This window comes from Coccomyxa subellipsoidea (assembly GCF_000258705.1).
Source record: "Coccomyxa subellipsoidea C-169, whole genome shotgun sequence".
NCBI classification, from domain to species: domain Eukaryota; kingdom Viridiplantae; phylum Chlorophyta; class Trebouxiophyceae; family Coccomyxaceae; genus Coccomyxa; species Coccomyxa subellipsoidea.
Genome location: NW_005178037.1, coordinates 1340882 through 1357217, shown reverse-complemented (window position 1 = coordinate 1357217; position 16336 = coordinate 1340882). Strand labels below are relative to the sequence as shown.

The 16336-nt window shown below is 53.7% G+C and overlaps 3 protein-coding genes across 3 annotated transcripts; 2 read left to right on the top strand and 1 right to left on the bottom strand.

Moving 5' to 3' along the window:
• Nucleotides 1-1871: 1871 nt before the first annotated feature.
• Nucleotides 1872-5803, bottom strand: COCSUDRAFT_62618 (selenocysteine-specific elongation factor EF-Sec; the record flags this gene model as incomplete). The annotated part of the gene is made up of 9 exons (XM_005648586.1): nucleotides 1872-2045; nucleotides 2508-2753; nucleotides 3051-3209; nucleotides 3332-3463; nucleotides 3874-4122; nucleotides 4523-4707; nucleotides 4956-5148; nucleotides 5269-5531; nucleotides 5725-5803. 9 exons carry the CDS (start codon nucleotides 5801-5803, stop codon nucleotides 1872-1874), a joined length of 1680 nt encoding a protein of 559 aa, XP_005648643.1.
• A 995-nt stretch (nucleotides 5804-6798) lies between these two features.
• On the top strand, nucleotides 6799-13107 carry COCSUDRAFT_47138 (HCP-like protein; the record flags this gene model as incomplete). Its single annotated transcript, XM_005648585.1, has 14 exons — nucleotides 6799-6899; nucleotides 7009-7244; nucleotides 7437-7565; nucleotides 7898-8130; nucleotides 8484-8662; nucleotides 8934-9165; nucleotides 9474-9643; nucleotides 9825-9912; nucleotides 10192-10362; nucleotides 10761-10931; nucleotides 11173-11276; nucleotides 11455-11545; nucleotides 11824-12036; nucleotides 12476-13107. The coding sequence occupies 14 exons, from the start codon at nucleotides 6799-6801 to the stop codon at nucleotides 12650-12652; spliced, it is 2295 nt and encodes a 764-aa protein (XP_005648642.1). The 3' UTR covers nucleotides 12653-13107.
• Nucleotides 13108-13633: 526 nt separating this feature from the next.
• COCSUDRAFT_23261 (hypothetical protein) lies at nucleotides 13634-15902 on the top strand. Its single transcript, XM_005648584.1, has 8 exons — nucleotides 13634-13850; nucleotides 14059-14281; nucleotides 14478-14545; nucleotides 14687-14790; nucleotides 14892-14949; nucleotides 15042-15183; nucleotides 15304-15389; nucleotides 15504-15902. Exons 1-8 carry the CDS (start codon nucleotides 13782-13784, stop codon nucleotides 15624-15626), a joined length of 873 nt encoding a protein of 290 aa, XP_005648641.1. The 5' UTR covers nucleotides 13634-13781; the 3' UTR covers nucleotides 15627-15902.
• The last annotated feature ends 434 nt before the right edge of the window (nucleotides 15903-16336 follow it).

Genomic DNA, 16336 nt, shown 5'->3' with positions numbered 1-16336 from the left:
TGCCTGTCAATGGAGTTCTTCCACAAGGCTTAGATGCGACTTGAATATTTTAAAAAATGCCATGGCATGGTTGCACGCACGGCCCAGGGTTGCAATTGCGCAGTAATGCAGCTGGCTACTGCAGCTGCGCAGCATGCCGCATGCGGCATGCAGCTTGAGCAACAAAAGCAAGATTGACACACACAAAAACCAAACTTATGGGATTGTCCTGTCTCGTGACATGGGCAGTAGGTGTTGCAAAGACACAGATAGAGAGAGAGAGAGAGAAAGAGGCTTGGTCAAAGTCAAACTTTTGTGCTTGCACATAAGTCAAATTTTGTTTCGAAACTGCGTGATTGTTCCGGGACATCTTCTGCACCTTGGTTTCGGACATCAATCCAAATTTGATCTTTTGAACCTGAACACAGATCTTAAAGTCACTCTATTTGACATCAAGGAGATATCGAAGGAGATTGACTTTGCTTTGTGATCAGCGAGGACACCTCTTGTGACGCAGCATAGTGATCAACAAGCGATCTGGCGCCAGCTGCCTTGTCCACACTTGAAGCACACGCCCACATCGTAGCGGTTGCAGACAACTCTTGGAAAGGGTAAAATTGTAGGCAGTGGAGAGGGCAATGCTCTGGCCTTCCCACCCTGTAATCTCTGCCGTTCCAGTGGCACCAGCAGTTTTGGCCAGCAGAGTGCCATGCACCGCCACAGCTCCGAGACGGACACTCATTGGTGCCTTGAGACTTCCTCTAGACACAGTTCTTGCGGCCAGCAGAGGAAGCATGCAGTCCATTGTGGCAGCAAGCAGCATATCTCTTGTAAGAGGACATGACCTCAGTCTTCATGAAGGCATCCATCCCTTCACACCTTTTTCAGTGGCGCAGAGAAAGTGTCATGCCCTTGTTGAGGCTCAAGTGCATCTGTCTGGCAGGTGTTGCTTGCAGGCAGCCCTGCGTTGGCATTTGGTCCATTGAATTCTGAGGACAACCTGAACAATATCCCATCTCAGCTGTCTTCAACAGGTCAGCATCAGCACCACCAGGTTCTCTTCCCATGCTGAGGCTGGTTGACACTGGCTTGAGTAAGTGGACATGCTGCAGGCGTGAAGCCAGTAGGCAATCTCGGGAAGCTTCTCAAAAACAAGGAGGTGCAGGATTGCGCAAGGAAGTGCGTGGCCACTTGCATACGTGGTGGCGACGGTGCGTGCCATGCTTGAAATAGTTTGCCTAATCCAAACATCTCTGAAAAGTAAGCCGCATGTCTGACACAGGAGGAATCCTGGTGTGATATGCTGCTGGCTTTCCAAGCCAGGACCAAGGCAGCAATTGTGGTGGGTACAGCAGGGCTGCTAATAGGGCACACTTGACAATATTTGAATTCCTCCCTATGCAGGAGCGCCTGGACTTGGACCACTGTCTGTGCGGAAGGAGCTGGTAGTTTTCAAAGACGGGTTTCGCAGCAGACAGTATTGTTTGACCGAGTGCACACAAGTGTGTGCGGCGTCTTTGGGGGTCAAGTAGGCTTCAAAACAGTTTCAACTTCCACCGGTTTTGTGCAAGTTTGATCCGGTTATGATCTGCTCCTCTAAGTGAAGAGACTGTCTGCATGCTTTTGAAATTCAGATGGAATTTAGGTAGTTTTGTTGTTAACAACAGAACACCGGTGGTACGGTGCCAATCATGAATTGCCGAGTAGAACACAAATTTATTGGCAAGGATGCTGGCCTCAGTTACAAGCATTTTGCACATGTCCAGAGCTGAAACTGAAAATGCAGATCTGTACAAATTTGAGCGTTCAACAGACCCTGAACTGACCGGGAGGTTGCAATGCTGCCCTGATTCAGGCCCCTGAGAGGCTGGCAGCAAGCCCAAGCAATGGAGCTATTGGACCATATTTCTCTTATTCTGGTCATAGATGAAGCGCTTAAAAACCAACGTGATGGAATTCTGGCCGGGCGCTGCTGGTGCAATGCCTTCTGGGAAGGCCACCTTGAACTTGCCAGACTTGCCGAAGGAGCCCTCGATCGTGCCTATTGCACCGCTCTGTGTCGTCACCTGCAGCATGACACCACTCAGTGCACAGAAACATGCTTCTATGCCATGGACCAATCCGTTGCATTGAAAAGCCATGTGACATGACTCTTCCACAGCGTTGGGAGCAGTGAGTTGGGGCCACATTTTCTACAGCGCCTGCGACAGCCCTGGCATTGAGGAGACGGCAGCTACACATATGTGCAGGGGATCACCAGTCTTGTGCAGGTGGCTCAATTCATGAGAGACTCGTTAGAAAGAGTATACATGGGATCGAGCACCCAAGTATCTTATCAGCCTTGTTGGCTGGCAAAGAGTGAAGAATTTCTCCCCTTTCCTGTCTGTGAAACAAGTGCATACCTACTATGCGAAAACCCTAGCTAGTTAAGAAGATCAGTGAAGGGGCAGTACTGCATCTGAAACACGTGCAGGTGATCAGCAAAATAATCCAGCTGATCTTCTCAAATTTGAAAGATGAGCAGGCACCTTCATGCCGGCGAAGAGGGAGATGTCGGTGTCCTTGCTGAACATGCCCTTGCAGACAGCACTGAAGCCGTCCTTGGCAATGCGGTCGATGCTGCCGGCGCGCGTCTTGGCCTTGAAGATGCGCAGCCGCGCCAGCTCGCCCGGCTCCTCGGCCCGCAGCAGCGCCGTCAGCCGCCCGTAGAATGCCAGCCGGCACGCTGCCTTGCTCACGTCTGTGTCGAAGCGCGACCCAATGACCAATGCGTCCTGTTCCAGCAACAAGGGCCTTTAGCCAATCCAGGCACTAGCGTGGTGAAAGTGGGCCCTGCCCCCGGATATATTGAGACAACCACGATGATTCCTTACGTGATGCCGCAGAAATCACCTTGGTTTCTTCAGTATGAAGCTGCATACGTACCAAGGCCGGCCACAGATTGGTAGCTCTTGGGTGACCTTTCAATGATCCGCAATTCGATTTCAGGGGTTAGGGGACTTCAGGGACGCCTTGAAAGACCCAGGGACTTGTGCAGGGGGGCAGGTTGTACATTTATCTGGAAAGCACACCTTGGGTGCAGTGACGGGCTGGCTGAATTTCAGCAGAGCCCACTGGGGCCCATGGTGCGTGGTGGGCTGCGCCCCTGAAGCACAGGGCCGCCCCTCCAAGCCGTGCAGCTCGCTCTGGTACGCGTACTCAGCGCCAAAATCAAAGTCCTTCACGTCCTCCTGCAAGAAATCATTCGACCATCAGCTGGGCTACTATTACTTGCCACTTGCAAAGTGCGTGAGTACGTCAAACGCTGCACCAGGGATTCCCATGCGAGCATGGGACGGTGATGTCGGCTCACGTTGAGAGCGAGCTGCCGGATGCGGTCCAGGACAGAGCGCAGGGCTGCAGCCGGCTCGTGGCCGCTGCCGTCGGGTGTTCCAAAGTACATCACCTCCGCCATCACTGTGCTGTGCCCCAGCGACACATGCACCTGCGCAGCATCTCGTCAGCACTGAGCGGCAGCTTAATCCAGTGTCTTGCTCCAGAGTCCCAGCTGAGGGCATGTACAATAAAAGACTCAAAGCACCTAGAGAACAAATTGTAACCTTCCATTGCATGCACTAATTCTTAGCCTCAGGTTTGCCAACTAGACTGTAGCCACAGATTGGCCAGACACAATAAGAGGCAGCAGGCAGCATCAAGAGATTCCATGCAACACCAGCCCAATAAATTATAATGAGGAATAGCGGTCAAGATAAAAACGACCTGGCATCTTCAAAGCCCTCCTGCAGGTCTGAGGCGGTCCATCCACAAATTGCAGTCACAGACCTCCTCCCAGCCAACCAGGTCAGATGACTCGTGATCATTCACACGGCTGCGTCCAGGCATGGGGCTGCGCACCTTGCTCTTGGAGGGCAGGGTCCCCAAGAAGAACCGGACTTTCTCAACCGCAGCAATGGCCGCGCTAAAGGTCGGCACGGTGCCCGGCGCGCACAGCAACGTGCGCTCTAAGTTGCTCGCGTTGAGCTGCGTGACGCAGATGCCTGCGCGGTCGCCCTGCGCGCAGGACGGCACCGGCCGCCGGAACACCTGCATGCTCTTCACCTTCTTCACCAGCCGCAGCTCTGGCAGCTCCACCATCCCCCCGACCTGCAACCACAAGCACCCCTCAGCTCCAATTTCAATCACTAAATCCAGAGGCCCCAGCTTCATTCTAGCTGGCGCAGTCCACTACATGCCATCGAAAGCAGGGATGCAAAGACATGCCTGGCAAATTGCAAGTGACCAGCCAGGATGATCTAGCTCCGCGTGCCATGATTGGCCCGCCATCAGAGGCTTGTTGTCTCATATGACTGCATTGGTCATATGTCCAACGAGCATGAGGCTTCATCATCTCTGCAGAGAACATGCAGAGAAGGTGCACATTAAGCAAGATTCAAAAGGAGTTTGCTGATGGAAGTAGGAGAGGAGAGGATATGCATGACTTTGAATGTAATCTTGTTCTGAAAGTGACGACACAGGCTTCTGTCAAGGCTTGAGGGTGGCATACCTCAACAGAGCCGGCCAGGACAGTGCCGGTGAGCACCGTACCCTGCCCCTTCACTGCAAAGCAGTGGTCAACAGAGAACAGGAACGGCCCCTTCACCGGTCGCGGCTGCGCCGGCACCAGCTTCACCAGCTCCTCTATCAGCGCCTCCACTCCCTCTGCAGGCGGTGCTGGCCCATCCCCGCCACCTGGCCATTGTTCCAAGACTGTCATATACCCGTGCCACAGTGGAATCAATTGCTTGAACACATCAAGAGTTTGGCTGATCCATTCCATACTGTACATTGTGGCTGTGCCGTGGCAGGACAGCCTTTGCTTGCAGGTGACAATAAGTTGGGAGATCGCATCTGCCCTCAGAGCAGGTTGAAGCAGCGTCAAGTATTGGCCATGTTCTCAGAAGGTCTGAGAAGAGATCAAACGCATGAAACTTTCGCACCAGGTTTGGCCGAGACGGCAACCATGGGGCATCCAGCGAAAGTGGTGGCAGCAAAGGTCTGCGCCAGGCGCTTGCGAGCCTTGGCCACCAGCTTGGGCCGCAGCTCGGCAGGCAGCAGGTCCACCTTATTGATGACTACCAGCATGTGCCGCGTCGCTATCTCCCCCACCACCAGACACTCCGCTGTCTGAGCCTGCACCGAGAAGGAGCACCTCAGGACCCTGACAATTTACTATGACGTAACAACATGAGCACCTATCTAGAGCTTGTTGAAAGGGCAAAGGAAGTCATGCGAGGTGTGAGGAGCTCCTACCTGGATGCCCTTGGTGACATCTATAACCAGCATCATCAGGTCGATGATTTGGGCGCCGCCGATGATGGTGCGGATGAGGGAGGCATGCCCAGGGCAGTCCACCAGAGTGAACTGGAGATTCTGGAGAGGGACGCTGCCGGTCAGCCGCTCGGGCATCGGCACTGAAAAGGATGAAAAGCCCAAGTCCAAAGTGATGCCCCTCTCCTTGCTCTGAGGGTGCTTGTCCAGTGCAGCTGTTGACAGCTGGGTAGACAGGGCCGCAACTGCGGCAGCCCAGGGAAGTTGTTAATGTGCTCCTGTCATGCTGTGCATGTGGTGACTCATGACAATGAAAATCAAGACAGAATTACGGTCCAATGTTCTATTTAATTCCCAGGTGTCAGCTGAAGGCTGGATCCTAGTGCGGCGCATCAACTGTGAAAGATGCCTCCCAATGCTGCAAGTCACTGGGCGCACCGAGGCTGGTCTTCCCGCTGTCGACGTGGCCAAGGACTCCGACATTGACATTGTGAAACGAATAGGACGCATCTGGCATCTGGCATCCGCTAACAATACTCCAGTCTTATAACATGACAACGTCACATCGCCCATGGGTGGGCAGGCATGAGCGGCAACCGTGCCATTTTCGCTCAGCGTCTTCAATCTGTTAGGCCAGAGAACACTCAAACATACGATGAGAGCCTAATGAGCGTCAAACCTATTCAGGTGAACAGTGACTTCTCTATACGCGCTTTCAGCTAGGAAACTCGTCTGCCACGTGGCAAATGTTTTCTCTCTCCAGCTGCATCCTCTTCTCATGCTGATAGCCTTGATTGACTGTTAAACCCCCTATTGTTCGAGGACAATCAAAATCACAACCCAGTCCCTCATTTCCAGTCCATTTCAGTCCTACGTCCGAAAAGACATTGCATCCGAGGGATCCTATTTAGGCCATGCACCCATATGCATGCATCGCTTTTGCGGAGTTGCCTCCTTTCGAGGAAATTTCTTGCGATCAAGGCTTGCATTCGACGACTTTCCTTTGTCAGCAGCCACAAACTCATGTCATTTGTTATTTTAGACATCCTGTATTGTTTGCATGAAAGGAGTCGCGTTCTGGGAGCTAAGAGTGTGCTTTCTCAGGTTACAAGTGCTTCATCACTGACACTGTGTCTTCGCTGCCTGGAAATGAGCAGTATTTTTAGTTGAGATCATTAACCAAGCAACAACATGGGTGAACAGTGGAATACAAGATCACAGGGAACGGCGAGCTAGAGCTCAGGTCTAACCATCAAGTGAATTCAGCCAATGTCCATATCCTACATCTACATCTGATACTCACATCTAATGGGCCGCGCAAGAAAGGTAACATCGCCACAGTTTGACAATCGAACAGCAGAGCTTTGCATAAGTAGGGCTGTACAGTCAAGTTTTTCGACATGAACAAACCCAGCGGCTCTGTGCCATCATGTATCGAAGTCTCCATGTTTCGAATCTGAATGAGAAGTCTTGATCTTTCAGGGAGGCAGGGCTGCCGAATTATGGGGAGTCATGGTCGCCATTCTAGCTGGACAGATGATCCTTGCAGCTCATGGGACAGAGGTGGATACCTCCCTCCCGCAGCAGCAGTATGAGAAGGCAGTGGATCTCAGGTATCAGCCCAACGACAGTACACGATGCGAAACATGCAACAAATGTGATGATGTATCGCTCAATGGGGTGGGTGAAAACGTGGAACTCAAACCTCTAGTGGTGGTGCAGGTCAAAAAAAGATGCGTCAGCAAAGCAGTTGAGGCAGGCAGCAGATCTGTTGAAGTCTGCAGCGGGCGTCAGCCTCGGGGTATCTATGGCAGTCGAAGAGACAGCGCTGAATGCAACAGATGCAGAGGGAAGCGGGGCACATGATGATGTCCTGTCCAGTCACTTTTCTGGCCTGGAAATCGCTGACAATGGGCATGTCGGCGCCATAAAAGAGCTGGCAGTCTGCTACGAGCTCGGTGGGCCCCACCCTATTTGTCTGACAGCAGCTCTGGTGGACTCATGCAGCTTTGATTGGGAAAACAATGGATGTGCAGATGCCTCTCGTGGATCAATGGATGGAATGAACGATGTGCCGATGCCTCGTGTGCAGTATCGTCTGCAACTTGAGAATGTGCCGATGCCTCAAGGGTGATCCTCCTTGCATGCAGGGGAGGGGGTTCTGTTCAACCCAGCGGTGTCATTCGAGCTGCTGCGCACAGCTGCAGAGCGCGGCGATCCTGAGGCGCAGGCAGAGTTGGGCTTCCGGCTGGCTATTGGCATCTACCCCCCTCCACAAGGTCATTCCCTTTTCATACATACCACCTTGCACGCCGTGGCGCTGGCCAGACCAAATGAGCAGGGCCAGGCAAACGCGCATGAGCAATGCAGCCATGTCACGCCAGGCGCTCTTCTGCAATGTTTGTGTTGAAGCACACTTTGCAGTGGCAGTTTGAGACCTATTATGGTGACTCCAAGCGTACAGTTGAGGCCCTGCAAACGATATTGCTAGCGCGCTGGCTGAAGGGTATCGAGCTGCAATGTTACGGACATGAGGGCTGAAAGCGCCGAATGAGTTGAGGCAATGCGATTGCATGGACACAAGAGCTGACACTATAAGTGTGTTGCGCAGATGCAGCCGATCCGCTGCCGCTGTTCCAGCTTGGGCAGGCGCGGTGGCCGGAGGCGCTGGCGCACTACTTTTTTGCGGCGGCCGGCAACGACAGCTTTGCGCGCGCGGCGCTGGGCTACCGCCACATGCACGGCCTGGGCGTGCCCAAGTCCTGTCAGACTGCGGTGCTCTACTACCAGCCTGTGGCCGAGCAGGTTGTGGAGCTGGCCCGCCAGCCCGCCAGCCTGCCCTACGTGAGCCCCGGCCCCTCTTTTTCTCCCATGCAAAGCACATGAAGTAGCGTGCCGCACTTAACAGGTCACCTAAGGCCTCAGGGTCCACAGAGATAGGAGACCCCACCAATGGGTGGCTGTCTGGCTGACACTTTACACCGCAGCAGCCCTTCTTCATGCCGGAGATGATTCTCAGCAATGTTGCATTTTAAAATGCGCCAGTGTCAAGAGGCGTTGTGTTGGAAGGGGTGGCCTGGATAATGCATCACCTACGTAGAGGTTGCCTGTGCTGTATCAATGACGCCATGGCTTAGGACGCGTTGGCCCGTCATACGGCGCTGCTGGAGTAATGTAGTGTGAGAATCATGACGCAGGTGGAGCGGATGCGGCTGAGTGCTGGGGCGTCGTGGCGGGGCCACCCAACGCGCGAGCAGCAGGTGCTGCACTACCAGTGGTTTGCCGACCTGGGCAGCGCGGAAGCGCAGCGCGCGCTCGGACAGATGCTCACGCAGGGCGTGCAGCGCGACCCCGAGCAGGCCTTCCGCTACTTCAGGTGGGCCCCTGCTCTGCCAGAATATAAACCACTTCAGTGCCAAAATAAACCTCCATCTGCTGCTGCCGTTTAGACCATTGTCCAACCAGGCTTGCCCCCCGCATGGCCGCCATTAAAAAGTCGAAGCTGGGTATTGCTCTGCAAGTAGCAGATGCGGCTGCAATGGTCATGTCTTTTGTCTGTGCAGCAACTCATGGCAGGTGAATAGATGACAGTCGCAAAACCTGAAACGCAAGCATCAGTGCCTGATGCGGTGGCTGTTGTTGCGCAGGCAAGCGGCGGAGGCGGGTGACGCGGACGCGATGGCGCACCTGGGGCACATGTATGCCAACGGTGTGGGCGTGGCGGCCAGCAACGAGTCGGCGCTGGACTGGTTTGACCGCGCGGCTCGGCGCAACCACCCTAGCGGCCAGTACGGCCTGGGCTACCTCCACCTGTCCGGCTACGGCGTGCCTAAGGACGCCAAGAAGGCCTTCAAGTACTTCACCTCTGCTTCTGAGCAGGTGCGCAGTGCCGCTGGTTTTTTTATCTATCATGCCGATGATGTCCTGTGGGTAGCTTGGTTCGATTGTTCTAAAGCTGAAACGGCCTGGCTTGGCTATTTGTTTTCAATGTCACCCGTATTGTGCTTGGAGCAGCTTCGAGAGATTCTCATGCCTGAGTCATACTGTATTATTACATTTCCGAGGTGCCCCTCACCAATAACAAAAAAAAAATCCTGACGTTGCGCCGGTGCAAAGTCCCCTCTCAGTGTAATCAAGCCTTTTTTGGGTGCGACATCCGGAATTGACCTTGTGGAGTGGTGCGGCAGGGGCATGTGGAGTCGTGGTTCCATTTGGGCGTGATGCACCTGAACGGCTGGGGGACCAAGGCCAACGCGCAGCAGGCGCTCACCTTCTTCAACATGGCCTCCAAGCTGGGCCACGTCCTGGCGCAGTACAACCTCGCCATGCTGCACCTGCAGGGCTCCGCCGCCGACAAGTGCGGCACCCACCTGTCCATCATCACTTTGTGTCCTGTGGCTCTGTGAGGGCGGAATATATCTTTACCTGTCGCTAATGGGGAGGGGGATCCTAGTTGTTCACCATGGTGCTGCCGTGGGCTCGCCAAGTACTTCTTCTGAAGGTGGCCTGAAATTGTGCATGTGGCTCTGGCTATTTAGGGGCGGCTGCACTGCAGCGCTGGAACTGCTGAAGAAGATAGCAGAGAGGGGCCCGTGGGCGGCGGTTCTGCAGGAAGCCTTTGACTGGGTGCGCCAAGACCCACCCTTTCTTATATGCTCAAATAATCCTGCTCGCCCTGCCGATCAGAGACGGGCGAGTTCTGCATGCCTGGAAGTGGTGCTGCGCAAGCATAACGCATGGCATCGGTGCAGAATGACAGCCTGCACACGATTGATAACAGTGTCGAACAGGGGTGAACGCACAAACCAGCCCTCCAAATGCCCCACCCAGTGATCTGCTTGGGTGCATGAACCACTTCCTGCGTTGCTTAACCAGTGCCTGATCAGTGATTGCTGGTGGGTGCAGTATCGGACTGGGGACTATGAGGGTGCAGTGGTGGCATACCTGAAGGCGGCAGAGATGGGGCTGGAGGTGGGCCAGAGCAACGCCGCCTGGATGCTCTCGCGCGGCTTTGGCGCGGCCGGCCCAACTGCCTCTGCGCTCGCCCAGAAGCTGCACCAGCGCGCAGCCGGCCAGGTGGCGCAGCTGTCCCTGAGGTCACCCTGCATGTTTTTTCATGCAGAGCCTATCGATCACTAAAGAGTATCAGCAGGACAAGTTTGTCACTGACTTATTCACCGGGGGAGGCAAGCACCATACCCCTGCCTTTGAAAGGATCGGTTATGTTCTTGGACATCTTGTACATACTGCAGCTCTTTTTGCCTTATCACAGCAGACTCCTGTCGCCAAGGAAAGCAGAACTCTCAGGCCGCTCAGTGGATAAGGTGCTTCATGCAATCAGGAACTGCACATCTTGGCTGACCGTCTGACTCTCCGACGCGGCATGATCCACTTCACACAGACAGCGTTGAGCAGTCAGACGCCACATAATCCGCTCCGCAAAACCAGCGTTGAGCAGAGTTTGGTTGTACCAGGGGAATGTGGACGCGCTGCTGCAGCTGGGGGACAGCCACTGGTACGGGCGCGGGGCCGAGCGCAACTGGGCGCGCGCGGCGCAGCTCTACCAGACGGCCTCCAAATTCCGCAACGCGCAGGCGCTCTTCAACCTCGGCTTCATGCACGAGTTCGGCGCCGGCCTGCCACAGGTGTGGGCCCCATTCAGGGCCTGTAGCGAAACAAATGCTCTCAATTCGCCCATCAACGAAGAGCCTCGAGGAATTCACTTTGCCGGTGGTATCCTAGTAGTCCCACTGCACCCTGCTCTTATATAGTTGCAGACTATGGAATGGCACTCAGTCACACACATGGCCAGGGCACCTGGTATCAATAGCAGCCCGCTCAAGCATAAAAAGGCAATTTTGAACACAAGTGGTGGCACCGCTGCAGGATTTGCACCTGGCCAAGAGGTTCTATGACAAGTCGCTGGAGGCTCAGCCGGACGCCACCGCGCCTGTGCAAGTGGCCCTGCTCTCACTGGCGCTCCACTCCTGGTATGCCCATGCCGCTGCTCATCCCCTGGCCCTTGCTGGCAGGAATGCTCTGCTACTATACCATGCACCAATAATGCCGACCTGTCCATGTGCCTCTCTGAATACCTGCAGCTGGGATCACTCCAGTGGCATCTGTGTGGCCAGTCAGCTTGCCTTAACCAGTGCAGCGTGCGTGCAGGTGGGAGTCGGTGAGGCCGCACGTTCCTATGGCGCTGCATTGGCTGAGCAGCCGGATTTACAACATCAGCGACCCCGGTCCTGGGCCAGAGGTGGGTCCAAGAGCTCTCTTGTTTGATCATCTGCAAGGTCTGTAATCTGCAAGGTCTGTCCCCTCTGCTCAAGCAAAATTTCGATCTTACTTCAAGGCATTCAAGCTGAACTAAATTTTTGAGTTCAAAAGAACCGAACGCGATCAATGACAGCTTGTGTGTTGCTGGCCCGGGTTGTGCACCTGGCTCCTCATGCCGGAAGACATTCTGCGGCAAATGATTTTATGTTTATTCCATTGAATTGCACGATGGTAATGGCAGTCCCATTCTCGGTGCAGGCCCTGGCGCTGGGGGCGGTGCCGAGGAGGGATAGCGTGGGACTGGGGCTGGGCTGGCTGGAGCGAGCGGTGGACACGGCCGGCCGCGCGTGGCACGGCGCGGACCGCGGCGCGATGGGCGACACCGTTGAGAGCGTGCTGCTGCTGGCGCTGTGCGGCTGCCTCTGGCTCGTGCTCTGGCGCCGCCGCAACCTGCGCGCCGGCCAGCAGCAGGTGCGCGCGCACCCACTGCTTCTAGAAGCCCTGGGCATTGTCTGGACTCAATTCATGCTCCGCTCGTGCTGAAGTGCAGGCAGCGTTTGTGCAGGCCCCTGCTGCTTCACCTGGCAGCTCTTGTTTTGCTGTCGATCTTGTTTAGGACGCTTATTAAGAGAGGGCTCTAGAAAGAGCAAAATACACCTGTGCGACAGAATAAGAGGCCACAGCTGTCAAAATGCATCTTTGCAAAGTTGGCCGCTGATACCCATTCTGGGATTTTTCCCCGTGCCTAGATATATTGCCATGTTCCGGTGGGATTATACGGTAGTGAGACTTCTCCATTGCTCTTTGAGGGTGGAGGCTCTCGGGTCCGGACCTCTGGGTAGTATGACTCTGGTTAAAATTGTCCTGAGCTCGCTGGCATTTTTTACACATGCTGCGCTATTATTTGCAGGGGTTGGGAGGGAATCCTGTGGTGCCTGGCCAGCAGCAGCCAAGGGTGGCTGTTCTCGGGCAGAGGCAACCTCAGGGGGGAGAGGGGCAGCAGAGGGCACAGCAGCAGCAGCAGCAGCAGCCAGAAGGACAGCAGCCCAGACCAGAGACAGAGCCGCAGGCTCAGGCTGACGCCTGAGCAATTCTTCGTGCAGATGATTGTGTGGCAAGTAGCAGGAAAAATTGAATGGATCATGTTGTGGGATGTGCTGTCAAATTTACAATGTCCTTGTTTATTCAGAACATCATTTTATTTGTCTTGCATATCCACCACTTAGGGACACCAGGGACATGTGTCAGGACAGCCGTTCTCTGAAACAGGACCAACTGCTTGTATGCCAACGAGCAGTGTTCACAGAGGAGGACTTGAGACAAATCTGATCATGGAATTGCTAGACACAGCCAAGCAGCGATCAGGGCCATGCCCCCGAAGGGAGCAAGTTTGGCATTTGCACGGTCTTCTGTGAATGCGGCAGCATAGCAGCTGCCCGAGAACAGCAGGATCCCAGCACTTGCGCAGGCACCAACTGCTGTTGGTCTTCTGGCAAGAGGTGCCACAGCAAGAAGTAGGCTGTGTAAGAGGTGATACTTATTGCCGCGGTCAAATACCTGCGCATATAGATGTGCTGTGTTCAGCCCGTCTGGATTTGCAGGCCAGTCCCAACTCAAGAAGAAATTCTCATTGAAAAGATATCGCTATCAGCTGACAAGAAAGAAAATATTCTGAGGTTAAGGCACTTCGGCATGTGTATACGTGGGAACAAATAAGCATGCCTCTAGAAAGTACGGATCTTTTGGTTTGAACGCATGAGCGCCATATGCACCGAGAGAAACTGCCGCTGCTCCCGAAAGACCAGCTATTCCATGCCAAAGGTGCTGGCTTGCCATCTGCTAGAATGATCTGGGAGATTTCAAGGCTTGATCACGTCGCTGTGTGCACAGATCAGTATATAGGATACAGATTGCCTCCTTACCACAGAACATAGAGAAGACTCCAATATCAATCGCACCAGAAGTGTAATGGCGCAGTTGGGATGGCAGGTTCCGCGAGTGGAGAAGCTGCTTATAAACTGAGGGTGATGGCTGGATGACCTCTCCTCAAGCCATTCGAGCTCTGTTCCACTGATTGTGAATAAATCTCTAAGCTAAATAAACATCCTAAATCGCGCGAACTCGCCACTTCCCAAAATGCTCGTGGAAAGGTGCCGAGACTGTTGAGTCCAAGACGACCAGCTATTGATGAAGGCCCTGGCGTGAAGAGGACGAGCATGGGTGCTTCCATCTGTATAGATCTCGTCAGTCCACATAGTCATGGCTCAACATTGATTTACACCCTGGTGCGTTGTCTGACCATTGCTTACTCATAACGTCACCGCTTCCTGTAAGGAGTACCAGCCTCTCTGTGGTTTGTTAGCCATGCTAAATCTCACCATCTCATCAAGGGCGTTATGCTTCATATTGAGGTCTGCACCCCATCGGCAAGCACTTGTTGACCTTTGTTCCCCATCTGAAGAGTTGGACATGACAGCCCAGCTTGTCCTGCAGGTCATTGGGCTTCCCACAGTGCTCTTCTTGATTTTCTTGGGATGGCGCCTACTGCCCTCAATCCGCAAGCTGCAGCGGTCACAGTCCCACATCATGACCACATACTATGCATTCCTGTGGGTGGTCGGTCTGCTCAACGTGCTGCGCTGCCTCGCATTCGTGGCAGAAGTGGAATCTTCCAGCCCCCTCCTCCTCAACCTCCTCTGGCTCCTCACACGCTTTGGTGCGCAACACCCTCCTATTGTCACTTTCCTCAAATACAGCTTGGAAACTCTGTGAGCGTGAGATGGAGTCAGAAAGAATCGAAACCATCTGTAGCTTACGTGCCATTGACACTGTGATGCTGATACTTGTGCACGTTTGCCAAGCCAAGTTGGAGTCTGTTCTTTGTCTTGACATGTAGTGTCCATTCTTTGCAGGACTGGTGATGCTGGAGGTATCGGTGGTGGTGTTTCTGCTGCAGGGCTATCTCACAAGCGGGAGGGAGGTGAGTACAGATGCACTCACGCACACTTGCCCATCCTCCCTGCAGCAGACACATGCCAGAATTGATGCATTTTACTTCTTTCTCTTCACTTTCGAGCCGTGGCAAGTGTTGGAACGCTTCTGAGGTTCCTTGACAATGCAGGCTCTTATCAGGACTCTGTGGATGTCTGGAGCATATGCAGCCTTTGAGACTGTGGTGGCATCGATATACATATTTGGAGCGCACGTGCCCCTGTTTCTCTACGGGTATGTCCACCCAGCTCTCCCTATCCCATTACGGAGGTTCTCAGTCCCTACATACCACAGCAGCCAATTGCCACATCTGAGAACCTCAGCCCTCCTGACAGGGGAAGCCCGGAGGCACCTGGGGATGATCTGCGCTGGAGCAAATGGGGCTTCTGGCTGGTGAGTGACTAGCTGAGCTCTCTGCTATGCCCTTTAGTGACAATTTTGGTCTATCCTTTTCGCCCAATTACAAGGAGACTGCCTTTATGCAGGCGCACACCGTGCTGTTTCTGCTGGTCTATGCCCTCATTCTGATCCTGCCCAACACCAAATGGCGCGATCGCTTGCCTGCCAAGCCCTCTTTCTACCGATACATCCTGGTTCTATTTGCCTTGAATGTCCTGGCCGGATTAGGTGAGCTACGGGCACTCTGTCCACCTTGACTGCTGCTCTGAGATGTCACGCTGCATGTCTTCTGTAGTCATGCAAACGCCACTCATGTTCTCTCACACATTGTGCGGGTGTTGTGCACAGGTTCGATCTTGTTGGGATCAGGCGTGATTGGTGGATATTGTGTTTATGGCCTCGCCACATTCCTGTACTATGCCATATACCCTCCGGTGAGTCATGCCTGTCCCTCTGACATTCTGCCTGCGCTTGTTGCATCATCAAATGCCAAGTTATTGAAGTGCCTTCAATGGCACGTTGAGAGTAACCTGTGATTGCTGGCGCAGTTGCTCTACCTGACATTCCTGTCAGAATTCTTCTGGTCGAATGAGGAGTTGGATATGGACCTGATGTACTACTCAGAGATGAAGGAGGCCGGCTACTTTGAAGAGGATGACTATGATTTTTAAGCGGCGAAGTGATGTTGCCAGGAAATTGATGAGTCATTTGGGCCAGTTGCGACGCTGCTTTTGTTGTTTGCGGTGCTGTACCATAAATGCTTCATGCTGAATGCGACACAATTACCGTAGTGTCCCAGTGACTGTAGCTTTTTGTACTGATAAGTGTTAGCTCGGAAGGCGTCTGCCCTAAGGGGACAGACTCGCACTCTCATGGGATGCTACTTTTGGAGCAGCGCATGCTCAGCAGCCTTGAGTGCTGGTTATGTAATGCATTGAGGGTTGCTCAAAGTGTTGCGCTTGCAAATTCCGGCCTGTTTCTTGCAAAGATCTCTAGTGAATTTATGTTACACATCCTGCTATAGGGGAGCACACATGGGGCACCTACAACGAATCGTCACAACGTTGAGAATGTGTAGTCTGCCATGGCCCTGCCAAACAGCCTGAGCAGAAACAGCAGCAATCTTGTAGGGCAAACCAAGCCACCATGTGAAGGTGAAAGCTGCCACAGAGACCAACCACACCTTGCGAATTTTGCAAACCCAAGCGCTCAGGCTGCATGGTACACCTCTAATCTACCCAGTGACCATGTGATGCTGACCTCATCTGGGATGTCTTAGCCCAACGAATGTGTTGGTTGAGACATTCCTTATCCCTTGCCCTATACCTTCCCTGCTGCTGTGTCAGGTACAAAAGCCTAAAACAACGCGCATAATCTACCA

What these genes read in the sequence shown, in the direction of transcription:
- COCSUDRAFT_23261 (XM_005648584.1), top strand. Translation starts at nt 13,782, where the DNA reads ATGGGTGCTTCCATCTGTATAGATCTCGTCAGTCCACATAGTCATGGC. An exon ending in ATCTCACAAGCGGGAGGGAG is followed by an intron (nt 14,546 to 14,686) that starts GTGAGTACAGAT and finishes TTGACAATGCAG; the next exon opens with GCTCTTATCAGGACTCTGTG. An exon ending in ACTATGCCATATACCCTCCG is followed by an intron (nt 15,390 to 15,503) that starts GTGAGTCATGCC and finishes TTGCTGGCGCAG; the next exon opens with TTGCTCTACCTGACATTCCT.